We start from the raw sequence: 27,437 nt of genomic DNA on the forward strand, positions 1-27,437 counted from the left end.
AACCTCTTTTAGTGCCGCCATGGCATACGAAGAGTTGCTCTGAATGCCGTAGCACGCAGTAGCATCGATATATGCCCTTAGGGCACCCACAGGGCCCTTGGACATGTCTTCAACAGTGGTGACTGAGCAAGCCAAACCTGGCAACGAGTCTGCACCAATAAGGACATAACTCGTCCCAATTCCCTAGACATAAAGACAAAGGTTTGCAGTGATGCATCACTGAAGCCCAGCAAAGAAGGCTCGGCTGGAGCCTGCTGCAGAGAGGTAGAGACAGCCAGCATCAGATGGGAGAGGGAGTTCCTGTTACGAGAGCAGTTTGTCTGTGACCCTGCACTAAGGCCGAGGGCACCTGGCATTCCTGAGGGGGTAGAAGGAGTTATTGCACAGCTGTTTAATATGGGCCTCAAAAGTCAGATGGGCGTCCATTTTCACACCCAGGTTGGTGACTGTTGAGGAAAGGGTAATGTCCTGGCCGGAGAAGGTGATGATGGATGACCGAACCTGGTGTCGGGTGCCAACTATAATGGCTTCGGTCTTGGAGCTGTTCTGTTTCAGGAAGTTTTGCTTCATCCACGCCTGTATCTCCTCCAGGCAGGCAGTAAGTGTGGGTGAAGGCAGGGCTGCAGAGGAGGTAGGGTTGATCCTGAGGTACAGTTGGGTGTCATCAGCGTAAAACAATGGAATGATACTCCATGTCGGTTGATGATAGAGCCAAGGTGGAGCATGTAGAGTGTGAATAGGGTGGGGCCGAGAACTGATCCTTGAGGGACACCACAGGTGACATCATGGGTGCCCGACACTACCTCACCCAAGTAGATGTACTCTGTTCTCCCGGTGAGGTAAGATCTGAACCAGTCAAGGGGAGAGTCAGAGAGTCCATTGGTGGAGTGGAGACGGTGGAGGAGGATGCCGTGATCGACGGTGTCGAAAGCTGCAGTGACATCGAGGAGGATGAGGAGAGAGGGAGAGCCAGCATCAGCCGTCATCGGCAGGTCGTTTGTGACCCTGACCAGGGCAGTTTCTGTGCTGTGGCCTGAGTGGGAACCAGACTGGAACTTCTCGAATATGTTGTTTGAATTTAGATGGTCCTGGAGCTGTGCTGCAACTAGTTTCTCTAGCACCTTTGATAGAAATGGGAGGTTAGAAATTGGTCTGTAGTTGGCCAGGACTCCCGGGTCAAGGGAGGGTTTTTTGAGACGAGGTTTGATGACAGCGGTTTTGAGGGCAGAGGGGACATGGCCAGCCTGGAGAGAGAGGTTTACGATCTTAGTGATCATGGGGCTCATGGTACTGATGTAGGATTTCACCAGAGCTGACGGAAGGGGGTCCAGAACACAGGTGGAAGGCTTCATCCTCCTAACGATGCCCTCAACCTCTCGCTGATTGATGACCGAGAAACAGGGGAGAGGCTGTGTTGTCCCAGGCTGTGGGTCGGCAGTTGGAACTGGAGGTGCAGAGGGGCTAGAGAGGAGGGAGCGGATGGTGCCAACTTTGTTTTTGAAGAAGGCAGCGAAGTTGCTACTCTGCTTCTCAGTGGAGTTGGAGTGTAGTGGACTTTGGGGTTTGAGGAGGTGGTTGATGGTGGAGAAGAGTTGCTTGGAGTTTGAAGTAATGTTATTGATGATGGAGGAGTAGTACTGGGAGTGTGCATCTCTGAGGGACTGTGCGTAGGCCTTCTGGTGTTCACGATAGGCTGACCGGTGAACAGTGAGTCCTGAGGCCTTGAGCCGCCGCTCAAGGACATGCCCAGCTGTCTTCATTCTCCGCAGCTTGCCAGTGTACCAAGGGGCTGATCGTGCGAAGGTGACCATCCTGGTTTTGAGAGGGGTGTGCAGATCAAAGAGACTGTTGAGGGACTGGTTGTAGTATTCCACTGACTCATTTACTGATGAGAAGTTGGCGAAAGAGAGATGCTGGAGGTCCAAGGTCATGGTTTCCGGGTTGATGTTCCACCGGTTCCTGAAGCGGATTTTGCGCTTGGGTTTGCTGAGTGCAAACCAAAGTTACAGTAGTAACCATGGTCAGTGCTTACACGGCATATAACCGTAGTTACAGTAGTAACCATGGCCAGTACTTACACGGCATAGAACCGTAGTTACAGTAGTAACCGTGGCCAGTGCCTACGCGGCATAGAACCGCTGTTACAGTAGTAACCATGGCCAGTGCTTAAAAGTGTCAGCCAAACGGCTGCACACTAGCAATAATATAATATTGGGATGGATGAAGCCCTCTTTAATGGCCACACATGTAGAGCACACAGAACACACAGTGAAGATTGTTCTCTGTATCTAACCCATCCTATTGCTAGGAGTCTAGTATTAGGAGCAGTAAATAACAACGATATAGTTAGGCATAGCCACACTACTGCTAACTAAATAAAAGGAGAAACGCAGCTAAAGATGGAAACTCAAAAATGCTAATGATGGCTTGGCACAACGCCACGATCAGAAAAAGTACAAAAGAGCACAACAAGGGCAACTCCTGGGAGAGGAAGCGGAAATGCTTCCGTCATCAAAAAGTTTGAGCCAAATAGCAACAAGACAGTGATCAGGACAACTTAGCTGGGAGAGGGAGCGGAAACACTGCCATCACCGACCAAGCCGACACCAACCTGTCCGTCGAAGTTTCTGCGCAGCCGGGCACACGTCCTGGAGAACGCGTAAGCCCGAGGCTCCGACTGGATCGGTCGCGAAGCTGCACGCAGCCAGCTGTTTGCAGGGAAAGCCTTAGATCAAATGCTCCAACTGAATGCTGCAGGCTACAAGAATGTAGCCACGGTACTCTCGCGCAGCAAGAAGATGAAAGGAACAGATCCTCTGGCAACACCGGCAGATATAGCCGGTGTCACGTTGGTCACAGTGACTTTGTTGTTATTGGTACTCGAGCTGCGCATGCGCGTGATGGACATATCCAGTGCTAAAGCACCGCCTCTGGCGGTCAGTAGGGACGAAATAGAACTCTGACAACTAAATGCTTTTTTAGATTCCAACAAAACACAGTATGATACACTGTCACGTGCTCCATTTACTCCTTATTAATACGCTGATATTTTTTGATGCTACACTGTTTTTAGATGTCAAGGTCCTTCACAAATTGCCTCCTCACATTAAAATAACATTCCCTTCAAAACCACAGTACCCACATCTCATTCTTTTTGGCCACATGGTGTCAGCCTCAGAAAAAAACTACTTTTCTGGTTGTTTGAATAGGGGTGTTATTGCAGAATATTTAAAAATGTTCCTTCGCATTTTCCCTGATTGTGATGTTTACGTTTTCATAGCAGCATCATATGCATAATACATATTTTAATGATTAGTTCATTCCAGGTTGTTATGACTCATTCTGTAGTGCTGTGTTGCTTACCAATCAAAAATTACATTAATTTGCAGCTTCCTACATTGAGACTATATAAGTGTGAAATCGGTGTCTTAGTCACGTACAGTAGCAGCTCATAATTCTCACTACGTTAAAGGAGTCTCCCGAGAGTGGGGCTTAGTGTATAGTCTAATGGGCAGATGCATCCACAGCTCAGAGTCAGGCTGCAGCAGACCGGATGGATGCATCTCTACACCCCCCTCTCCTCTGCTGCTCCATCGCAGCCATGTGTAGATATCTACAGTCAGATGTATCCTTGTTAGTTTCCCAGGCAGCACATGACATCTCCCGGAGCTGTCTGAGAGAAACAGAGATATGTTGTTGTCAGAGCATCAACGAGGACAGTCTGAAACCCCTCATAATGATGCATTGTATTTGTGGCTCCATGCCATGCTTCACGCTGTCACCGTCTTTGCCTCTCTGCTTCCTGCAGGTGATGTACAGCCAGGACAAACACAGCCACCCCAGTGTGGTGGAGACCAACACCACCTCCTTGGAGTTGTCGCTGCCAGTCAACCAGGACTACGTTATCCAGATAAAACCCTTCAGTGAGGGAGGGGAAGGCAGCAGCAGCCAGATTACCATCCCCAAAATAGCAGGTGGGACAGTGCTGACACATGACATGTGAAAATGATGTCTGTGTGTCTCTGAGTGCGAGACGTCAGTCTAAAAACAGATACATTCAGCTGAGCTAGATTTTCTCATGAAAAGTGTAACTGCAAACACTGGTGTTTCGATCATGTGAGAATCATTTTTTGTCCACATTTCCTCAACTTCTTTTGTCCACTTTAGCTAAATGAACCACTATGTTTATGGGCTTTAAAATATGCCCAGTAAAGGCTGTTCTTTAGCTGCTTTGCATTATGATATTTTAGGGCTGTTTACATAAACAGGAATCTCTGAATCTTCAAAGAGGTATCCCACCATTAAATGCTGGTTAAAAAAATGTGAGTCTTCAAATAAGCATTTTCTCTGAAACCTAAGTATATTTGTGCTGTTTACATTTCCCTTAGCTGTAAAATATAGTCTCACATCCACAGTCTGAGAAATGCATATCATATAACGGCTAAATGGGCTCAGACATGCAAATAATATTGGCAGTAGCTGGTGGTTTTAGGATGTATTTTTCCTTACCACCCTACATGTTTACACTCTAGCTCTCTGAAAGCCATATTTGAGGGCAGCGTACCAGTGCCATCTATCGACACAGTTGTGTACTCGCACCACACTGTAGTTCATTGCACTGAATAGAATTTATAATGTTTTACTGTGATAAGAAAACATGACGCTTTCATGTCAGGAGTTCATACTCAAGCCATGTATACAGAGCAACATTTCCAGACCATACCAGACTCTTAAACACTAAACATGCACTTGCTGGATCTTGATTTGTTTGTGTGTTTCAGGCTCCATAGCCAAAGGAGCAGCTCCAGAGTCTTCTCCATATTCCTTGGTCAACCTTGCAGCGTTAATCATCACAGCCAGGACTGTACTATGACAAACATCTGCATCAACCAGGCGCTACAGCTGCTTTTTAGGAGGAGAAACAGCAGGTCAGAGACAACAAGAGACTGACAGCCGCATTTCCACCTGCTCCCTTCCCTACTATGTCTTTCCTGTTCTTTCTACAAAGATCTCTTTGTGGGGAATTTTCTCTTTCACCGCCTTTCTGAAGGAGTTATTGAAAGGAAGTGGCTCTTTCAGAAGTTGCTTTTAAGGAAGTGAAAGGACACCATGACTCGACGGCTGTCTCTTTGACTGATGTTTCTTTCTTTGCCCCCTTCTAAGCAGTGGATATTCTCATATGGTTTGAACCTCGGAGGCAGTGGTGTGTGATGCACAATAGGATGTGTATATGTTTTCTCTTTTGGACTGTGCAGGTTCTGTGAGATGGATTTTGTGTGAACCTTTGGACTTTTTTTTGGATGCTGAGATTTCATCTTGAATGGGGATGGAAGAGACCTTGCATAGCTTGCAAGTGTTTTCCCTCCTCTCTTTGGGAAACCTCCTGCACTGTCTATGAAGGAAAACCAACTGTTACTAATCCCTGCCAAAAAACAGGGAGCTAAGCCTCATTCCTTTCTGCCAAACAAGAATTTGGGACCTTTGTGACTTTGCTTGGATTTTATTCATGCTTTTACGTTACACCACATTACATCCAAACCTCAAAGTTGCCATGAAAATGTAAACCAAAGGTATTGAATCGACTAGGTTCAGTTCCAACTGTTGTATCTTTGAGTGAAAATGCAGCGTGTACATCCCCAATATGGCTTCAGTTGTAAACAGCAGACTTGTGTTGGTTAATTGATGTCTTACCTTTCTCCCACATCCGTGATAAGTGTGTAACAAAGGCTTGCTGAGCAGTGGGAGCCGCTTTGTTGTATACACTGTATGTTTGAAATCCTCAGGTCCCAAATGAGCCTTAAGTCTTTTGATTAGTATCCATGTTGTTATTATTCAAGAGAGTTTTATTTATGTTTCCTCCTCCTGCATTGTGTTTTGGCTCACTCATGCTGTAACCTATGGATAACTGACCTTGCCCTACACTTTGTTGAGAATTTCCCGTTTGTTACTTTTTAGATCATATTTTTGGCCGTTTTGGGCTCAGAAACAACATGCCTTTCTCCTACGTCTCTCATGATGAGCATTGTGATACAGTGGCAGTGATACTGACTTTTCTAGCTTATTTGAAGTAGGGGACAGTGTTTCACTGTCAGCTGCTGTTTGGCATGAGATTGGTCAGTGTACTTACCTACGTTGCTTAGGATGTCTGGATGAATCAACCTGCTTTTAATAAATATAATGCCATTTTCCTCTTTTCTTTCTTTGGTGTCAGAAAAAGGCCCAAAGAGCCAAAGGTTTTCCATCACCAGGCTGTGCTATGCGAAGTAACGGTATTATGTTCTTACTGAGCAGATGGAGTTTGCTCTGGAAAAAAGGCTTTTACTGTAAGTGGCGTGAGAAAGCAATTTTTTCAAAGGTCAAGAATACACAATCACAGTTTGACATAAATGTCACACAGACAAAAGGAAGTTAGAGTTAAAGCTGAGAATGTACCCAAAAGTCATATAATGTGTAATAACATCAATTTCAACATGCAAAGATGTTGACATGTCTTAGTGGAAGATGTTGGTGAGTCATTCAGAGTTTGGGATGAAAACTAAAAGAACCTTTGCAACACTGACTTCAACAAATAATATACTGTAGATGTGTTTCAGCCCATTTCTAAACAAGGACTGATTCCAGTCTTTGTTAAGTATGAGGTCTCTTGGATTAACTTCAGTCATACTTTAGTATTCCATTAAATTAAAGATCAGGACTTGACTTGGACATATTAGAATGTATGAAGCTGTTTTTCTTCCAAACACTTTCCTTTGTGCTCAGGGTCAATGTCGTGCTGGTTCCAAACACGAGCGAGAGAGAAAAAGAGAAGCATTGTTTTCTCTGTTCAACCTCCATGGATGCTACTGATCGATATTAGGTAGCAGATACTCATAAGTGCAATCAATATCAGCACATCTCTTCCCTTTTAAACAGTTTATTTGCCTCTGTGAGATGTTTTGGTGCTCTTGCAGCGATCTTCACAAGGAGGAGAGAATCGTCTTCATGTTTCTAAAATGCTGGGTTGTTTTTATCTGCTGTGGAGAGCAGAAACGTCCAACAGTAGGTCAAGGTATCACCACGGTAACTGCATTATGCAGGTCATTAAAATGGAGTGTGCTGTTTGTGTAATACACATTGTGTAAATATGTATGTAGGGCTTTCTTTAACAGGTTGAATCATTTAGTTTCTTATTATTATTATTAGTTTCTTGGGAATCAATCATTCTGAATTAAAATAAAATAATTGTTTTCATTAAAGTAATTATACGACTAAGATCAAATTATTGAAACATGTACTCTTAGCAGTAAGGAGACTCTTAACTACAAAAGCAGTAGGTGAAATATGTGAGAAACTTAAAATCTTCTTCAACACTGAATCATTTGTTCATGATTAACAAAATACCATGGCTGCACTTTTATTATTGGGCCTAAAGCTCAAATGCATGGCAGCCGTAATAATGCAAACACAGATATGTGAAGAGACCAAACACAGGGAATCCCTTCTAATCTTGTTTTCTATTCTTTATTTATTTTCGAAGGAATGCAATTACAATGTACAGCGAAGACATGGCACCAGGCAAAAGAAGCAGAGCAGAGGGGAGGAAGCTGCTGAGGAGGGGGGGAGCTTTGTACAGAGGTTTAAGGATCAGCCAGAGGTCGTCCAATGAGACGTCAGCACCAGTTGTCTCATCCACAGCCAAATGTCTCCGGTCATCACTTGTCAGACGTCCAAGGGCCCGCCTTTTCTGGACTCAGGAAGGACGGTTTTATCTCATCACTTGATCCAGGGATGATTTGGATAGTTTCGCACCTTATTGAGGAATAGTGAGAATGATTTCAGCTGGGAATGCTCCATGTTGTTGCAAAGCTCTCTTCTTTGTTTGGTAGGTGCCCCCTAGTGTACATCAAGCCCATTTCCATTAACTACTTTACATCTTCACAATCCATCAAACGGCATCAAATATACGGTACATGGCTGCATTTATTTTTTACCTTCCAGGTTGACATCCATGATTAATCATCACTTTAAAGGATTTTGAACCAAAATATGAATAACAACGGGAATTACACTACACCTGAAGGTTGACAGAAAGGTTTGGCGTCTGAAAGCCTAAGTTATATTACAGTAATACCCTCAAACCTTACATGACGGGGTTATAACATGGTTTTACTCAATTGAGTGATTTTGCTGCTGAATGTATTGATTTTTATATAAAATGTGACGTTTGCAAGGAGACAGAGACCTTGCAGGTAATGTTAAATACACCATTATTAAAGGGAAACCTTGCCGTGTCAAGTTTATGCATTTGACTTTCTGGACTTGTAGCTTTTTCATACAAATATTTCAATATAAAATCAGAGTTTGTACAATTTCACTGCTACCCTACATCGCATACTACGTTCCTCTAACATTCATGTGACAAATCACACACAATTAAAAGTCCACATATTCTGCTCCTACTGTATATTGTATGTATAACACTGTACTTTTCTCAAAAGATTATTGGAAGGGCTTAGATGCATCCCAACATTTTTCAAAGACAGAGAAAATCTGTTGTACAATAAATAACTCTGCAAAATATATCATTCACCACAACTCATGTAGGTCTACCTCATGTTTCTGCACAGGGAGATTAAATTAAAAGCTAATTGATATGTAAAATGAAGATATGTGTATCAGCACTAAAATAAGGAGAGGACAATGTAGCCACTTAGCTATCATTGAATCTTGGGATTAACAAAACTGAATGCATTGCGAAATGTCCCACTACTTCTGAATATTCTTAATTTCCTGTCAGAAGGCTTAATTTCCTTATTTTTATTTTTTTAATAAGCTCCGATTTAACCTCAGATTTGTCGCCCTTATTATCTTGGACATCATGATCCATTACCCTTATTAGTTAATGTCTATAATACTCAATTACAATCCAATAATGCCAGAACATATCATGCAAATATGATCTCAAATACTAATTGTACTGACACAGCTGCCCGTTCTGTGACCTGAACAAGGGTGTGAGCCTATACTCTACGTACCGACTACACTAAATGGCCAAAGTGGTATTACATACTGACTTCTGAAAGCATATCTAAAGGCTGTGAAAGGAGAGGAACTGGTGTCGTATATTACATCTCCACCATGTAAATAAATAAGAGTTCACTGTGTGTATCAACAGCCCCCACAAGGTCCATCCGGAGGAAGCGAACCATACTTCATGGCCAAATACATTTTACAGAACTACATTCTCAGGTGAGACCAACAGAGGAGCAGAGAATATTAGCTCAGGCTAGAATCATCAACAGAGGATCTGATTGGCTCTACATGATCCGATCTGCTCAGTGCATCCTCATCAGTCAGTGTAACAGAGGGGGGACGGACGGACCTGAACCCTGCTTCACTGGATGTCCCATCATTACTAGAGATACATGTGATGGATTATTCTATGTGTAAGCACAAACAGTAGTTTTTTTACAGCAGTTTTTTTTACAGCACACAGCAGTAATCTGATGAATTCTTCAGTACAGCAGCACAGACATGTAAAAGACACTCCTAGTTTTTTTTCTATTTTGTGGGTACCAACATGGCACATGGCCCTGGATTATTCCACAGTGTGAATTAATTATTCCCTTTGACCGTCGAGGAATACTTAAGCAACTGGTTTTAATATACAGTAGCAGCCCTGAGAGATTTGCAGGGAATCTAGTCGGATTGGGATCTCTTTAAATTGTTCCAGATGTTCGGATTTCCAGTGGCAAGTATATGTGTGTGTGGGGGGGGGGCAGGCGGCATGTGTGTGTGTGAAGGCTCCGTATGCGCCACTGGCAGAAGTCTATCAGAAGGAAGGTGGGGGGAGAATTTCAGGCCGGGCACTGCCACTTCCAGTCCACCGGGGGGCGCTCTCGTATCACAAAATCAGGACTGCAGGTAGAGAGAGAATACAGCGTTAACCTTAAATCCCTTTATCTCAAAGGTTGATAGTGAGGGCCAAATAATATAAAATCAAGATGGTTTTCGTACCTCTGATGAGCCGTGACGATCCTCAGTGGACGATTCTGTTTCCCGGACAACCACTGCCTTAGTTATCTGCATGTCTGGATGCTGCTGCTTGGCTTCCTGTATTGCAATAGCCAGAGCCTGCAAGAAAAAGTGAAATATCAAATGTATCACAGGAAAAAATGAATTAAGTTTTTTTTTTTAAATATATTTTTTCTTGCTCAATAAAATTGAAATTCATACATCATACATTACTATCATGTCAATATTTTTGTTTTGACAAATTAATTTAGCTATAGTCTACCAATTATTTGTTTTAAGATTTGTAAAGATTCCCAGATGCTCAATTATATAATTGATTTACTTAGCATATTTCATTTATTCAATTCGCAAGAGGGCTACAATTGATCTAAACTGAGGTACAGCAATGTTTGCAAATACTATATGCATTATGAATAAGGTGTTATCTATGAATGGTTGACATGGCCATTGTTTCACTTTAAGGATAAAAAAGAACAGTCCTGCAAAGGTCCAACAACTACAAATTTCCGAAAAAATACACCATCCAGCAATAGACGACATGTTTCTTTTGAATAAACCGTTTGATCCACAGTTCATTTCAGCTCACCTGTTCCTGGTCTACATCATCGTCTCCTGTGATGATGATCCTCTTCTCGATCCTGGTCTCGGAGTATCCTCCTTTCACCGTCTGCAACACACAAGGGCTTTTCTTTTAATAGCCTTCAGCCCACATATGGCTGTATTCAGACAGAAGAGATTAACTTCTCTTGATGTAAAACCCACTTTATGGTAATCATACATTAAATTGAGCACTTTGTAAGGTCTACTTGAGCTTACCTTGGAGACGTGAGTGGTTGCCGAGGTAACATTTTCCGTTATGAGGATAGGCGACCCTGATGCCTCTCTTCTAAGACTTCCCATATGCACCTGAGAAAGAAGAGATTAGTTTTCAGGACATGCATTTAGACATTTAGACACTTTTTGGACATTTGACAGGTTTAAACCCAGGAGAGCAGTGAGCTTGCCTTAGGTCAAGTTAAAATGGGAAAGGTCCTTCTGTTCATACTCACAGGGGATATGCTCTGTCTGGTGGAGTAGGAAACTTCACTCAGGCCGGTGATACCGTGACCCTGAAACAGACAAATGTATTGTGTGACTTGTGGTAAGTAATACTTTAGATCAGGGGTGTCCAAACTTTTTGCACTGAAGGCCACATACAGACAAATATACGAAGGCTTGGGCCACTCACTATTTGAGGTATTGCCTCATAAGTTCAGTTGGAAGTTGGAAAAATCTATCCAATCTAGGTCAATTGTTCTTGATACTTGAAAATGCTGTTAGAAAAAAAGTGCCTAAATTACAGCTCTCCATTTATTTTGTTAGCAGCTCATCCCTTAAAACAGAAGCTTCAGATTGCATATAATAGGAAATATGAAGGGTATATTTCAAGGTTGTTATGTAAATGTGTTATTGGGCTTTTTTCTTATCAACTTAGATTTGTTAGAACATGTTTTCAACTTTAATTGACTGAATTTAATTGAAAATTGGGCTAATCAACACATGAATACTGTGTAATATATCAGAATATATATATTAAAGAAGTACAATATAAGACAAGCAGAAGCTTATTATACTTAAGTCATTGTACTTTTTGAATTTGCTGATGGCCGATTCAAAATGGCCAGGCCGTGGTTTGGACACAACATTTCTCAGTGAAACATTGAACTAACCTGATCTGTAAACTCCACAATGGTTGTGGTGACCTCTGAGCCGTTGGGCTGGGTCTCCGTCCTGACGTCCGTCTTCCTCACTGTGGGGGTGGGCATGAGGTCACTGGCCTCCCTGCTCAGCGGTGTGACGGCAGAATGGCGACCGGCTTCTCTCTGCGACTCTCTGTCCACTGACGATGACACCGGCACGGACCTCTTTGGTTTTTTGGGTACAACAGGCTTACAGAGGAAAAAGAAACACATTGTAGTTTTTAACACATAGCAGATGAGCTTGAAATTCTGTTGTGTTTTTCTTAGATTTTGTGGGAAATCAGAGCTTCAAAAAGGCTTGAATTAAGTTTTTTCAGTTGCAAATTACAAGATTATTATTGAAGCTTTTAAAGCATGAAGTGAATCCAAAGCAAAAGACAAACACAAGGGAGTGTTAATATAACTCAGATGGAAGATTTGTTTTTAGCTCAGTGCTTAAAAGATGTGTTTTAAAATAGATTAGAAAAACAATGAAAACCACAGAAGAAGAGGATATGAGAGGATATGTCCTCATTACCCTTCAGTGCTGCTTCATAAAGAGAATTCAACTTGAAACACATTTTATAACAGTCACTTTGTCTGCTCTGCTTTTCTCAGAATCAGAATAAATATTTAAAGAAGATTTTGTGTTTACTTTTTATATTGCACAGTCTTTTGACTATTAAAATAATTAAAAAAAAGAAAAACAAATAACAACAAAGAAAAGACATAAAAATGTGTGAAATGTGTAAAAAACACACATTTAACACATTACTTTGTTGTTTTCTAGTAGTTAGAAATGTTGCCACTGTTCTATTTTTGTTTGTTATATCGACATTCACATTAGCCCACCACAAGGCTTGTAAACAAAACTTGAATGAACTCATCGACACCTCACTTTGGTGGTCTGTCATCACACTTGGTTGGAAACTAGGGAGGCACTAAGATGGGATACGGTTGAGTTTGATCCTACTTGCTGTTGTTTTGGCAAAGCAATAGCACACACTATTTGTATTTATCATGTGCATCTCATTAAACACATGGAGATAGAAATAAAACACGTTGGTGATTTGTTGAAAAAAATATCTCTTTCAAGTTCACATCCATGCCCACCTGCCCTGATGTTTGTATAAAAGAGGACACGTATTTTTAGGTGCCTAAAAATAGAATATTTTTACCCTACCTGCATGAAAAATCTAAATTGAGGAGAAGCTACAATAACAAATGTTGCTGTACCTGCATATCGGACCGTTTGACCTCTGGCCGCACTTCTTCTGCCTGGATATGTTTGGTCGAAGGGGCTGACACCAGTGGGGGGGGTGGTTCAAAGGGGGCCTGCTGCTGGAGCATGTCCATGCTAAAGCAGAGACCTATATCAGGTGACTCTACCCTGTCCCCCAGCTCCGTCATGCCCTTGGAGAACTCCTCCATGCCAGTGTGCAGGTCAGTGAGGACAGTGAAGTCCACCTCGGCCTCCAGGCTGGACGTGGAGCTGACCGTGATGCTGGAATACTTCCTCTCGATGCCAAGGTGGGTCTCCTTCAGGTACAGAATGTCGGGGTCCTGGTCGTCCTCGGACACGGAACCTAGACGTTTTTCCCACGGTTCCCTCTACAGAGAAGAGTGCAGCACATGAGACTACGTCAACTCCAAATCTAATGACTTATATAATCAAAGGCTGTGAACCACTGTTGCTCACATTCTTTGATTATATATGTTATTATTATATAAGAAGATCTGAAGGAAACAACAACAATTTTCACTATTTCTACTGAATCTTTTCCATTAATACCTATATTGTATATACAATACATTTTCACAGGATGGGAACCCTTTAATAATAAGATTCAGTTATTGTGTTACAGTTCTTTACGTTTTAGTGATGGGATCTTACCAGTTGTTTAGATATGAATTAACAGCCTGTTCCTTGATGGGAACCATATCCAAAACCATTTTTATTACAATATATATATACATACACAAATTAATGAAAATCGTGCTGTTTGTTTTCCAAAGGAGTGGCTAAAAAGGAGGAAAAACCCACTGGTGGAGACGACTTACTGAAGCTTCATTGAAAGGTTCCTCATGAATAGCAGGTGTGGGAGGTGTATCCTACGAAAGAAAAACAAACAATAAGAAAACGTTAATACTAAATATAGCAGGTGACAAGAACCAACCTAAACTATAGCCAACATGTATCATTTGCATCAGAAAAGGAAAGAGCTGAAACAAGAAGTCAGGAAAGCTTTTGTTTGTCTCTGCATTGACATGACGTTCATAAACCACAACTGATTAAAGCTTTTTGTCACATCTATAGAAACCATGCTGTGTGATCTCACAGCTTTTAAACTGATTGCTTTTGCACTTGGCGGAGGCCTCTGCATTTTCATTTATAAAATGTCAATACTTAATTCATCTACCAACATCATGGCATACCATGAACTCAAATTAAAAGTTTAGGATTGCAATTTTTAAATGTTTGCATATCCTTCACTAGAAAGTCATATTGGACGTAATGTATAGTAATATTTATTGTGCCTTCATACATTTTACAATTATGAAGTCTTTATAAATGTTCTTGACTTTTTCAGTACTTGACCTGTATGTGTAGTCTGTTTCCTCTTAATGGCCTATATTTATAGTAAATTGCATGCACCAAACAGAATTCCTATAAGGGAAAACCTAATTGGTGATCAGCCTTACTCTGAATCTAATTTGCTTCCATCACTTAACCTTAATCAGCGTATAATTATGATGACAGGCTTTTAATTACTTAGCAAAAAATGTATGCACAGTAAAGATGGGCATCATATCCAATTGCCCACTATACGGTAACGTTAACGTGAGCTCGATACATTCTCGCGACAGAGGGTTCCCCCGAGGATTGCTCAAGTATGACCGACCCGCCCCTGCCTCTGATTGGCTGAGCGCGAAAGGTCAGAGGCTAGGCTGCGTTCAATTAAAGTAAATTGTTTGACAAGAGTGTTTGAGACAGAATCTGTCATATCACTATGACTTTAAATTAAATATAGATTTAAGAGAGGTACGGCCTTTATCCTTAATTGAAAACCTACCTGTCCGTCAGCAACAAGTTTATTTAACATGCCGACAAATGAAATGGTGTTAAACTTAAACTAAAGACGGGGACACGTTACAGCAGGCTGACGAAAACAAGCACCCAACAACACTGTTTCTGAAAAGTGAGGAATGTACCTCTCCTGACAATACACACAACTTGGATTCGGAACATATTTAAAGAAAAACTCTTTGGTTGATTATAAATATGGAGGAATGGATCCAAGTCCAGACTGAAAGACCGCTCTGAAGGTAGGGATTTGCCACGTTTTGTTCGTATCGCCCTTGTTTACCATGCCCGTAAAGCTGAATGAACTATACCCGAGTGCTCATGTTTACCATAAAATGGACTGAACGGTTAAATTGTGGGAATCTAACCAATCTATCAATAAGTAGCTTGTCCATATTGACCAAATGTAAAACATTTATTAAGGCACATTTATTTTGTAATCAGTTTTAAACTCCTTAAAAGGCGGGGTAGGCAATTCACTTCAGACATCTTTTTGTTATATTCCATGGAATGCTCTTAACATCCCGATAGCAATGAATACATTAAATGCTTTGACAATAAATATATACAAATATTTATATTTGTATACGTGCCCCATTTGGCCATCCAATTATCTGCCCCAGGCAGGTAGGCGTACCAACGAGATGGAAGGCCTACCTGCCTGCCAGCTTTCCATCTCGTGGACAAACTTATCTCGTGCCCTCATTGGTCACGCGCGTTCGTTTGTGTTGGAGGAGGGGCTCTGTAAGGAAGTCTGAAGGAAGGGGCAGATTTGTTTTGGTTTATGTACGTCTATGGTTGTGTACTTTCAAATTCTAGCTTACTCGAGCTGGTTTCTCCATTCTTACCTCATGGAATTACGTTTTAAAGGCCCACATCCAAATAATTTACATTAAAATAAACTATAATATTTAACTTCATATCAAGACCTGCATTTATTTATTAAAATGTTCACCATACCCAACGAGTTAAAGGGGCTGGGTGTTACATTTAACTTTTATGGGTAGGTAAACTACACAATAAACACATACTGTAAAGCTTACAGCTACTGTCAGAAGCATGCAGATAGGGTATATTTTGAAGGTTGAAGTAATCAGAAATGACTGCAAGTGCAATGGTAATGCCATGCACTGAAATGTTAGATTTGTCAAACTCCCTTTCAGGGCAGAGGTATTCATATGCATAAATACAGTATATGAATACTTAAGCCCTGAAGAGGTTTGGCAGCTCTGCAGCCTGTGATTACATCTAATCGCCTTTTTCCTTTTCTGCTGTAACCACATGTGCCAAGGCAGAACATTTGATTAAAAATGCCTTTCTCAGTAATTTACAAAAAGGATTCTTAAATTATGTGAAAAAGAGGTCTCAAAGTAAAATGGTGAAACGGTCTTGCACTCCTTGCAACAGCAGCCACCTTTTATTCTGTGAGGTTGTTGGAAGGAGAGACCAAGTGTGAAGTCAAGGTGGGATTGAAGGGACGCCTGAAGCTTAAGCATAGGGGTGTTTGCTTAGAGGCCCCCAGCGTTCTGAAATGGCCAAGCAGATGTCAAACTTTGCGAAGGGGAGGACAAGGGAAAGCAAAAAGCTCCGTAAAAACTAAGTCTGTCAATGATGCTATGCCAAGGGACGTGAACTTTTGCTTTCTCATACACAGCCACATGAGTTCTGAAGTATGTGTGATTGATTGTTTTTAGATGGTAAAAACAAGATCTGCACGTCTGAAGCTCATGCAATGCTTTACTTTCCAATGATTGGCAAGTATGTTAAGGGTCGGATGGTTTTTACCGCTTGCTTCCATTTGGATGTGTCTTGGCTTGGCATCCTGAAGTGGATGTGGCTGCTGTCCATGTTGCTCTGTCTGTCCCGGGACCACTGGGATTTCAGAGGCAGCGTTAGAGGAGGTGCAGCTGGAAACTTGGAGCTAAAGAGAAGATTTTCTTTAAACTCCAAGTTGTTTTGAAAATGATCTTCATGTCCTCTTGTAAACACACTTTGTCCCGTTGTGCGTCTGCTGTCTCGAAGCTCCTGTTGCCCAAACAACTCATTCTTTATCTTTGGGAGTGGTAGACTTTGCTGTTGAAATGACATTGCAGCCTCGCAGTGATGCTTGGTGGCTCCTGTGTTTTCCTTGATAACATTTGCTGCAGACTGCAATTCAGAATTGTCATCTTCTCTCCTTCCTGCGTCATAAGATTCATCTTTTGATTTTGTCATCTGTACATCCCCAGTCCCACCAAAGACACCTCTGTCAGACCAACTCTGAGATGGAGTATATTCCTTATTCTTCTTGGATCTCTGTGGCTTTAGAGGAACTACTTTGGTGACTTCTGAGTTTGAGTTTCTTCCTATGTTGCATTCTTGAGCTCCTACAGGGCTCGAGTCTTTTATTTTCCAGGTCTCCCAATGTCTCGCGTCACTCTCAATTCTGCCGCTGTTGCCTTTTGGGAGAGAATCCACAGCCAATACGGTTTCAACGTTTTGTGTTCCCTCTCCATGAGTGTTGCAATCATACTGACAATGCCTAATATCTCTGTTGCTCATTGCACTCCCCTGTTTGTCATGTGGAGATCCATATCCATTTTCTTTAATGGTGTTGCTTGCTAATACAGAATCGTGATGCCCGTTAGTTGCTACTGTACCATCCACAGGGCTCAAATCCGTTATTCCTGTTGCTCGAAAGTCTGTTTCCTGTTTTGGAGATGTCCCAGGTCTAGTTTTTAAAGAGTCATTGGCTGTTTGACAGTTGCTCATCTTTGTGTCAGTCCAAGGTGTCAAAGAAAACATGTTTTTACTCTCAGAGCAAGTATCCAGCTCTCCTTCATAAGCATCCTGCTTGTCAATCAATTTGGCATCAGCGGTCGCCTATGTTGACATAGAGTAGATGGTTAATTTAGCTTAGCTCTTCTAGTATTTGTTATCCTAGATCCTCACTCTTAACGATTTGTGAAGAAAAACAGTCATTAACTTTTCAGATTTGTCTGTGTTTTGGCTCAATATAAATAAATATAAATACATGTTTTTAAAGAGTTGAAGAAAAGACTGCATAGAAAGAAATCTATAAATATATATGATTCTAACTGTTGTAGTACAGTGAGTATTGTAACTTGGGGAACAGGAGGTCATTCTTACTGCTTTGCGCTCAGGGGTTCCTCCTGGAGGAGTAGCTGAGGAGAGGCGTTTCTCCCTCTGGGCCATCTTGCTGTTAGGCTGCTTCAAAGCCCTCTTCAGCTCATTGATGCTGGCCTGGTGCTTCTGTAGAACATCTTCTGGCTTATCCAAGAACTGCTGCTTACACACCAGGGACACAACAAAAACAAATGTTACTATCCTGGATCTGAATCTATTTGGTTCTGGTAACAATCATCTCTACATTTCTCTTTTCTTTTTCAAAATTCTCACTCTTACTCTGTTCTGATGAGGGTTTGGTGCATGCATGCCTGTTTTTTGTTGCAATACTGGGCTGTAGAAGGAATGAAATGCTGCCACCAACACACATCATTGAACAATAAAGGTATTGATAATTACCGTAAACAGATATAGACCTTGGTACACTCAAAATGAGTATCATCTGCGTTTGTATTTTACCTTGGCAATGTGAGCAAACATGTTTTGAGTTAGAGGTCTACAGGTTTAAACAATCTGAACATTTTTATTTAAAATATCTTACAATGTATTTGTGTTACTGTTGATGCATGTAGTATAATGCCTAGCAATTTTGGATGGAGATGGAGCACATTGATTTTGAAACTAACAAGCTGTTTTTTAATAGAAACTCCAGTGTTGTGGTTGTTTGCTGAGTTCTAGCAGTGAGTGAGAGGCACAGGTATAAGAAAACACAGAGCACCTGGTGATATCCACACACAGCACATGCCAAAAGAGACAAGCACTACCTCCTGTTTGGGCCGAGGGGTGGCCAGATCCTTTTCCAACAGAGGAGGGAGCCCAAGGTGCGACAAGTGAGATTAAGTGATGGGTTTTGAGCAAAGCGGGAGGTTGAGGATTGGAGGTCGGGGTGGAGAACAGATGCGTGCAGAGACAAAGAGGGAGAGTGCTGCAGGTGAGTCAAAGAGGCAGGCAGCCAGACGGACAGACAAACAGTTAACACCATCAGGGCTTTCGACTTAAAGACTTTCAAGCCATTTAATGCTCTGCCAAGAAGACAGGGACAATCCATTTCAGTGTCAGCCAATTGATAATTAATGCAGTCATCTATTGACTGAGCATAAGTGTTTGGAGAGGGGAATTATTCCCATTCTTCTTCATCTAAAGACTTGGTGAAAAGGCATCACACAACCACAAATGATCGGACTAGATACACTGGAATAACCTTTACCATAAGGAACACAACAATGTATTCTTGCATCTTCATAACCAATACGAATGTACTTCTAAAAGGACAATTCATATCAAAATAACTTAATGTGAATTGAATAGTGAGACTTTTACCCATCTCAGTTGAGTATCAGGAGATTTGCCAACTAAGGAAACACTGAATCATCAACAGTGCTTTAGGGCCATCTGTTTATACTGCTAATATGATCTAATTGCACAAAGGGACACAATTAAACATGTGTTGACAAATGTGAAAGATGCTTTTTTTTCACTGTTCAATCTAGATAAGAGCTACATTTTTAATGAAAAAAAAAAATCAGTAAGAATTGTCCATATGGCAGATAAGAAAAAAGGAAAGAAAGAGCCTGATGATCCATATTAAAACAGTGTGCGCCTAATCAACTGAAGATCAACTCATGCAGTTTCCATGGATTAGGCCCGATGGAATCCTGGAAGTTATGACATGAAAATAAATAACATTCCCTTCAGAGACAAACAATCAAAAAAGAATAGACGGTGTTTTTAAAAAAAAAACATATGTATGAGCTACAGAAGCCAAAAACCACAGACAGACGCTGAGGGCCAAGGCCAAAATACCTCAGGTTTTGAGTCTAGAGACGTGCCTTCCTCCTCACCCTGCAGGAGAGTATGAGGTTGACCACAGAGAGGTCATAGAGAAGAGAGCAGAAGTAAGCAGAGTGTGTGTTAATATCACAGCAGGGGGAAGAGAAGAACTGTTAGAGGCATGAAGCTGGGTTAAAGAAATATCATCGGCAGCAAAGAGGTCAAGTTAGTCTTCGGGAGGCGATTGAAGAAATGGAGAGGAAAGAGGATTCGTTATGAGATTTATAAGTCTGCACAGGAGCAGGAAATAGAGGAATTTAGGCCAAGGAGAGAAAAAAGTCAGGATGGTGATTACAGTCTTAAATGAAAAGGAATGTGAGAGAAGGATGAGGAGTGCTAGTCAAAAGTTCATGAGGGATTTTTTTCGGGCGTAGATGTATAATTTTCGAGCTAAGGAAACTGCCTTAAGATGTTTTGTCGCACTTTTTCTTAAACTATGAGGAAATAATTGATTCATTTGGTGTTTCATTCACTAGTTGAATGTCATTTATTCATACCGTGTGCATTAAAATGTACAAATTGTGGCCTTGTTGAACAGCTATACATTAAGGCAGGTCCATGTTTGTACCTTGAGCTCGATGGTCCTAGTGGAAGTTGATATTCGTGCACCATAGGTATGTTTCTGATCTTGATCCTGGTCATCATGCTGCTCTAGCTCCTGATCTGTGAACTGGTCCTGGTCTTGGTCCTGATAATGGTACTGATCTTGGTCCAAGTCCAAGCTGCCCTCCTGGTCCAGGTCTTCTCTGGACATGAACTGTGTGCGTTCACTGGAACTCCGCTGGGACAGCTGTTCCATACTGTAACCGAGAGCTGAGGCTGGGGAGGTGCAATGGAAAGGAGAGGTGAACAAACCACAACTCCAGTGATAAAGCTTTTACATGATGTACACTGTTTATTAAGGCCACATATATCAAGAGTCTGTGCTCTAACATGAAATCACAGGATAAAAGCTGCTTTTATTGCAGTTTTTGCCAAGGAGTTTTGGTCTCTGTCAACATGGGACTAAAAAATGTGTTTCTTCAGTCTGAAAGCTATAACACAAAATCAATATGCACTGTTGATGGAATAGCTAATTATGCTTTCACGCATACAATGTTATCAATCCATTTTTTAACCTGAGGGGCTGGAGACAATTTATAGGCTCACATGTTAATCCAGAAGATAAGTGAACCTCAGAGTGGACAGAGAAATAGTCTGGGTTCTTACCTCCATCAATACTTCGGGCCAGCAAGTACCTCTTGCTAACGGACCGATCGAACTGTGGGGCCGGCCTGTCGATCAGAGCGCTCGCCTGTCTAGTCTGGGCTTGGGTTCGCCCGCTGTAGCGGAACTTTGAGCCAATCACCAGGAAGCCCTTGGGAGGGGGCTCTGGGGAAACCAACCTGCAGAAAGGTTCAGCTGGTGTAAATCTACCTACAATACTACCTTGTTGTTGACAATGTATACTTAATTACAAAGTTAAATCTCTTATGAGGCACATACAGCAGTGTGGAACAGTAACTGATAAATTAGCTTGAGGGGCAAGCAAGATACATGTTACTTGTATCAGCAGTTTAATTAATTACAATATAACAACTGTGTATATTTATTGCTTTTCCCAATGAGTTGTTTTGTCTCCTTGAACCAATTATTTTCCATCTGTTTTAAACAACTGAATCTTAAAACAGCAAGACCAGCTTCTATAACAAAACAAAACAAACCACAAATAAATCAGTATCACTTGCTCCTTGTAGAACAAATGGTTTCACCGTAAAAAGGTAACAACACCTTTTTTATATATTGAGTGTCACTTGATAGAATCCCGAGAGATATAGCAATTGTGCAGAGTGTGAACAGATCATGCAAGGAGTGAAGTGCAGAAAAAGTGTGTCTCTGTGCATCTGTGAGTATCCTACCTGAAAAAGGTGTGGTGCTCAATGCAGACCTTCCACAATCGCTTTGAGGCCCGATGGTTGGGCAGCTTGAAGCCTATGGTGCTCTCAAACTGTTCGTACTGAGGAGTGAGGGGGAGGAGTGGGGGTGGAGGACGAGAAGGAGGAAGGGAGGTGTGGAAGAAAATAGTGTGAAGGAAGTGAGTGCGGGGAAATATGGTTGGATGGTGGCAGGTTGAATTGTGTTGACTTTGCAGCAATGAGCAAATCAATGCTTGTAACTCGTAATATATTTTCCCAATGCCATGTCAGGTAGACTTTCTATCTCTAACCAACATACAAATGAGCCATTCATGCAAACCGCCATCAGATAATCAGTTGTGTGAGAAGAAGAAGATGCTTTCAAATCAAGTTTTATTTGCAATATACCAGGGATTCAAACATGAACACTAGTTCCTTCACAAGAGGAAGCCAAATCGTGTCTTATACAAATAAAAATATGTGCGGAGAGGCAATTAGAAGTGTCAGCCGACTTAAGAGGATAGATGTGCAGAACAAAATGTATGCACTGAATGGCTTGATGTTTACTATGAAGATGTCAATGTAAGTTAAACAGTGGATGTACAACACCTTCAAGGCAAAAATAATGACGGATAAGAATGAATCATAATTGTAGGTGGTTGAAAACCATAGTGTGGTTCCAACATTTGCATGTGAAATCCTCAAGAGCGCAAATCCTCATGAGTGACCTATCAGCCTTATCTTAACAAAACATCAGATAAACGATAAATCTCTGAGGTAACACCTTTATCCCAAACCATGAAATTACTATTTATGCTACTCGGGACGAGTCAAGAAAGACAATGATGTAATTTTGAAAACTGTGAAACCATGAAATAGACATTTTGAGTTGGCTCTTAACCAAATGATGCGTTGTTCCACTTTCCTCTGCTATGCCAAAGTGACTTTCATGAGGTATTCTTGTGGGAATGCGCAGACAATAATTGCAAAGTGAACTCTCAAGACAACCAATGTGCAAAATACAAGATAATGAGTCTTTATTTACCTCTCCTGGGCGGATCTTAATATAGAAGTTGCTTCTCTTATATGAGATCTTGAGAATCTTTGGCCAGGCGAATCGGTTGATCCTTAGGCGGTCCCGATAGATGAGCAGACCGTTGGCGCTCACTCCCAGCATTATGTCAATTCCTTCTGAATCCTGGTGATCACACAGCATTGAATATTAGTAAACCTCAGACAACGTGAATGAAACAGTTTCAGTGAAACAAAGTGTCCTTGTACCTTAGCATGATGCAGGTCCACCCCGTACATTGAGAGCTTCTTGCCATTTTCTAGAAAGTTCACCTCTGCCTCTGCTGGACTCATTCCCCTACGAGTCAAAGTGCCACACATTAATTAATAATGAATTCATTGTTTCTTTCATATTAATCAGACAAAGGAATAGCTTTTGTCAATATTGACTCGCATTCAATTGAATTAACCGTCATATTTTAATAGACCTGTAGTTACGATGCAGCTCCATCACTCTCTCCTCCAGCTCCCGTGTCTGGTTGGGTGCAAAGCGGAACTCGTTGACGTAGTCGGGGCCATGTTCGTCGGCCTCGTAGTCTCCCAGTTCAGCCTGGACAGTGTAGGAGCCCAGAAGGGCGTGGGTGACGAATGAGCAGGGCAGGCGACCGGACAGGATGTCGTCCCTCAGCTGCAGGCACAGGTAGTACCTGAAGAAACACAGGAGGAGGTCGAAACACTGCTGACACGTGTTTAAGAAACAAGTGTGTTTATTATCAGGAAACATCAACATCCACTGCTGGACTCTGTAGTGTCAGTCCATTTGATGATGACCTAAGTTTACAGCAATGCTAATAGTGGTGCAGGGATGACGTATTTACCCGGAAGTAAGCTGCGCATGGTTTCCCTCGACAAAAAAGCAATGGGATTTCTCCATAGGATTTTGGAATATAGCTCTAGATAAGGTCTGTGGAAAACGAACCTGTTTGATAAATGCACGTTTTGTTCAGCTGGATAATATCCACATGTCTACTAGGGCTGTGCAATTTAATCGATCCTGCGATATATATATATATATATATATATATATCTCGATATTTTGTTTCCCGAGAAAGTATAGATATTTCAGCCGCGGGTATCGATACATTAAGTCCCATTCAAATCCCCCGTGTTCCGCCTGGCACTCTGCTCGCTGCCCATCCCCCCCCCCCGTCCGCTTTGCATGAAGAGTGATTACGTCAGCTAGCCGAGCCGCAAGTGTCGCTGTAGCATTTCTAGATACACAGACGGCGGTGTCTTCTTCTCGCAGTGAGTGCGAAGCGGTTCAGGAGAATGGCGGCAAACATTAACCCAGCACCTTCGTGCTTAAAAGCAGATGTGTGGGAGCACTTCGGCTTTAAAAAGAAGAAGGAAAGCGACAATTTAGATAAAACTATGGCGGTTTGCAAGCTGTGTCACACAAACGTGAAATACTCTGGAAATACCACTAACCTACGAACCCACCTACAACATCACCACCAGGACAAGGTAATGCTAACTGAGGAACTCAAGAAGCTGCGGCCGCAGCGTGACCCAAAACAAACCGTGCTGGACAGCGATGGCGGTTGTTCATTGTGATACTGCACTTTATGTACTTACGTTTCAAAGGCTTGTAAGCTAAGGTTTGCACTGTCTCAATAAATGAAACTAATTTTTTCACCACATCTTTTGATTCATTTTGTCCAGCATTTGCAAGCTGTAGACTCTGTCTAGTCAGAGCCATATATTGTATAATTGATGCTTTCAGTTTTCAGTTGAATTAATTCAATCCGAGTCAATGGAACACTCAAAAGATGTCACCAAAATCACACTGTCCCTTTAAAATCTTTCAGAAAATAATGTAAGTGTATCGAATTACATTGGGGCAAAAAAGCATTTAGTCAGCCACCAATTGTGCAAGTTCTCCTACTTAAAAATATGAGAGAGGCCTGTACACTTCAACTATGAGAGACAAAATGAGAAAAAAAAGTCCAGAAAATCACATCGTCTCATTTTTTAAGAATTTATTTGCAAATTATGGTGTAAAATAAGTATTTGGTCACCTACAAACAAACAAGATTTCTGGCTCTCACAGACCTGTAACTTCTTCTTTAAGAGCCTCCTCTGTCCTCCACTTGTTAACTGAATTAATGGCACCTGTTTGAACTCGTTATCAGTATAAAAGACACCTGTCCACAACCTCAAACAGTCACACTCCAAACTCCACTATGGCCAAGACCAAAGAGCTGTCAAAGGACACCAGAAACAAAATTGTAGACCTGCACCAGGCTGGGAAGACTGAATCTGCAATAGTAACAGACCAAAGTAACAAAGGCTACCACCAGTAACACACTACGCCGCCAGGGACTCAAATCCTGCAGTGCCAGACGTGTCCCCTTGCTTAAGCCAGTACATGTCCAGGCCCGTCTGAAGTTTGCTAGAGAGCATTTAGATGATCCAGAAGAGGATTGGGAGAATGTCATATGGTCAGATGAAACCAAAATAGAACTTTTTGGTAAAAACTCAACTAGACGTGTTTGGAGGAGAAAGAATGCTGAGTTGCATCCAAAGAACATCATACCTACTGTTAAACATGGGGGTGGAAACATCATGCTTTGGGACCAGGACGACTGATCCGTGTAAAGGAAAAAATAAATGGGGCCATGTATCATGAGATTTTGAGTGACAACCTCCTTCCATCAGCAAGGGCATTGAAGATGAAACGTGGCTGGGTCTTTCAGCATGACAATGATCCCAAACACACAGCCCGGGCAACGAAGGAGTGGCTTCGTAAGAAGCATTTCAAGGTCCTGGAGTGGCCTAGCCAGTCTACAGATCTCAACCCCATAGAAAATCTTTGGAGGGAGTTGAAAGTCCGTGTTGCCCAGCGACAGCCCCAAAAGATCACTGCTCTAGAGGAGATCTGCATGGAGGAATGGGCCAAAATACCAGCAACAGTTTGTGAAAACCTTGTGAAGACTTACAGAAAACGTTTGACCTCTGTCATTGCCAACAAAGGGTATATAACAAAGTATCGAGATGCACTTTTGTTATTGACCAAATACTTATTTTCCACCATAATTTACAAATAAAGTCTTTAAAAATCAGACAATGTGACTTTCTGGATTTTTTTTTTCTCATTTTGTCTCTCATAGTTGAGGTATACCTAGGATGACAATGACAGGCCTCATCTTTTTAAGTGGGAGAACTTACACAATTGGTGGCTGACTAAATACTTTTTTGCCCCACTGTATATCGAATCGTATCGAATCGTATCGTTGGCTGAATATCATGATATATATCGTATTGTGAGCTGAATATCGTGTATCGTATCATATCAGCCCTAATGTCTACCCTACTTTTATCATTTTGAAATCATAAATCTAATCGCCAGAAACAAAATGTTAACGTTATGCTATAAACAAACTACAGCCGAGTACAGCATGGTCGCACAAATTCAACTTCACGCCAACTTAAGATCGATATTCAAAAATACAGATTGAAAATTGTACAAGTTGAAGCGTTTGTTTGAACAGTTTGCAGGAGGCAGGTACTTGCTTTCAAGCAGAAAAGGGACAAACAAACTTAGCGGGAGTGTTTACGTTTTCGGCGTAATGACATTCAACGTCCTCAACAACTTCTGTAGTCCTATTCAGCAACTTGTCAACAACCATCGGTTTTCAGACATGTAAACTCTTCAAAAATCACCACTGGGGTCACTGCTGATGTATTAATGCCCTAGAACAAAACGTGATCCGTCTCTTAAATTTGTGTCAACCACAGACCTTATTTCAAGCTATTTTCCAAAATCCTATGGTCAAACCCCATTGACTCTGAGACAAAGGAACCGTAAGTGATAACATGCTAACTCACTTCCGGGTTTTAGGACTCGTCACTGCACCACTCTATGGTTTGGCCTTTAGAGAAAGCAATGTCTGGGAATCTGTCTTTTAGCTTAAACACTACATGTTCCAGACCCAAATATCTCAACAACAAGATCTTATTCCTAGAAAATTGTTTTGAGAACTTGCTAAAAAACTCAACAGCAACACCTCCAACACCCAATTTCAAAGGTATTTGAGATAACCCACATACCACACTGTCTAGAGTTGATTTTATAGTATGCATAACATCCTAAAGTCCTAATGAAGTCACCACACAATAATAGTGTCAACGGTTTACCATTATCTGTGTTGACCATCAATAATAACTCAAATAATGTTTTGGCTTTATGTGAAACAATTTGAGCACCACAAATTGGAGAAGCATAGTTTCAGAACTGTCTCAAAAACAGTGGCATATAAAATGGAAAGCATCTGATGGTTTCATTAGAGCAGGCGTGTCAAACTCAAGGCCCGGGGGCCAAAACCGGCCCACGACTTCATTTTATGTGGCCCGCAATGCCCTGAAAAAATAAAATAAGTTTATTATACAGTTACACGCCGCTTTACAGAAGCATGTTGCCTATAAACTGCATGTCCCACAATGCATCTAATTTTGTGACATGCATACTGAAGAGAATTGCAATTATTTGCCCTAGACTTCTGCTTTCAGATGTAGTTAAAGGTCACATGTCATGCTTTTCCGGTTATTACCCGTCCCCTTGTGTGTTATGAAGGTTTTTCTGCATGTAAACGGTGTGCAGAGTCAAAACCCTCAAAGTACACCCTGTAGCGAGTAAAACTCTAAAACAGAAAATACCTCCCCAAAACGCCTCGTTGGTGAAACGTCATCATGACGTCA

The 27,437-nt window shown here is 41.6% G+C and overlaps 2 protein-coding genes across 5 annotated transcripts in view; one reads left to right on the forward strand and one right to left on the reverse strand.

The window, feature by feature from the left end:
- cntn3a.1 (contactin 3a, tandem duplicate 1) overlaps nucleotides 1–6,181 on the forward strand; it is an 87,380-nt gene extending 81,199 nt beyond the window's left edge. Inside the window, exons 22-23 of the mRNA XM_079675426.1 lie at nucleotides 3,809–3,974; nucleotides 4,782–6,181. Coding sequence (XP_079531552.1) covers nucleotides 3,809–3,974; nucleotides 4,782–4,873 — 258 coding nt within the window. The 3' untranslated portion in view covers nucleotides 4,874–6,181. The remainder of the gene's footprint in view (nucleotides 1–3,808; nucleotides 3,975–4,781) is intronic.
- Nucleotides 6,182–7,486: 1,305 nt separating this feature from the next.
- LOC307036560 (band 4.1-like protein 1) overlaps nucleotides 7,487–27,437 on the reverse strand; it is a 44,300-nt gene continuing 24,349 nt past the window's right edge. Inside the window, exons 7-23 of one of the 4 annotated variants that reach the window (XM_079677002.1) lie at nucleotides 23,168–23,386; nucleotides 22,950–23,037; nucleotides 22,714–22,866; nucleotides 21,672–21,769; nucleotides 20,983–21,158; nucleotides 20,342–20,592; nucleotides 19,747–19,785; nucleotides 18,708–18,737; nucleotides 17,947–18,102; nucleotides 13,794–13,844; nucleotides 12,969–13,343; nucleotides 11,724–11,942; nucleotides 11,064–11,123; nucleotides 10,831–10,920; nucleotides 10,601–10,681; nucleotides 9,997–10,113; nucleotides 7,487–9,897 (exon numbers count right to left, since the gene is read on the reverse strand). In XM_079677002.1, coding sequence (XP_079533128.1) covers nucleotides 9,892–9,897; nucleotides 9,997–10,113; nucleotides 10,601–10,681; nucleotides 10,831–10,920; nucleotides 11,064–11,123; nucleotides 11,724–11,942; nucleotides 12,969–13,343; nucleotides 13,794–13,844; nucleotides 17,947–18,102; nucleotides 18,708–18,737; nucleotides 19,747–19,785; nucleotides 20,342–20,592; nucleotides 20,983–21,158; nucleotides 21,672–21,769; nucleotides 22,714–22,866; nucleotides 22,950–23,037; nucleotides 23,168–23,386 — 2,209 coding nt within the window. In that variant the 3' untranslated portion in view covers nucleotides 7,487–9,891. Of the gene's footprint in view, nucleotides 9,898–9,996; nucleotides 10,114–10,600; nucleotides 10,682–10,830; nucleotides 10,921–11,063; nucleotides 11,124–11,723; nucleotides 11,943–12,968; nucleotides 13,344–13,793; nucleotides 13,845–17,946; nucleotides 18,106–18,707; nucleotides 18,738–19,746; nucleotides 19,786–20,341; nucleotides 20,593–20,982; nucleotides 21,159–21,671; nucleotides 21,770–22,713; nucleotides 22,867–22,949; nucleotides 23,038–23,167; nucleotides 23,387–27,437 lie in introns of all 4 variants that reach the window. The other 3 variants (XM_079677001.1, XM_079677003.1, XM_079677004.1) reach the window with 3 other exon arrangements.

The sequence above is a fragment of the Notothenia rossii genome, assembly GCF_949606895.1.
Source record: "Notothenia rossii genome assembly, chromosome: 4".
Lineage (NCBI taxonomy): Eukaryota > Metazoa > Chordata > Actinopteri > Perciformes > Nototheniidae > Notothenia > Notothenia rossii.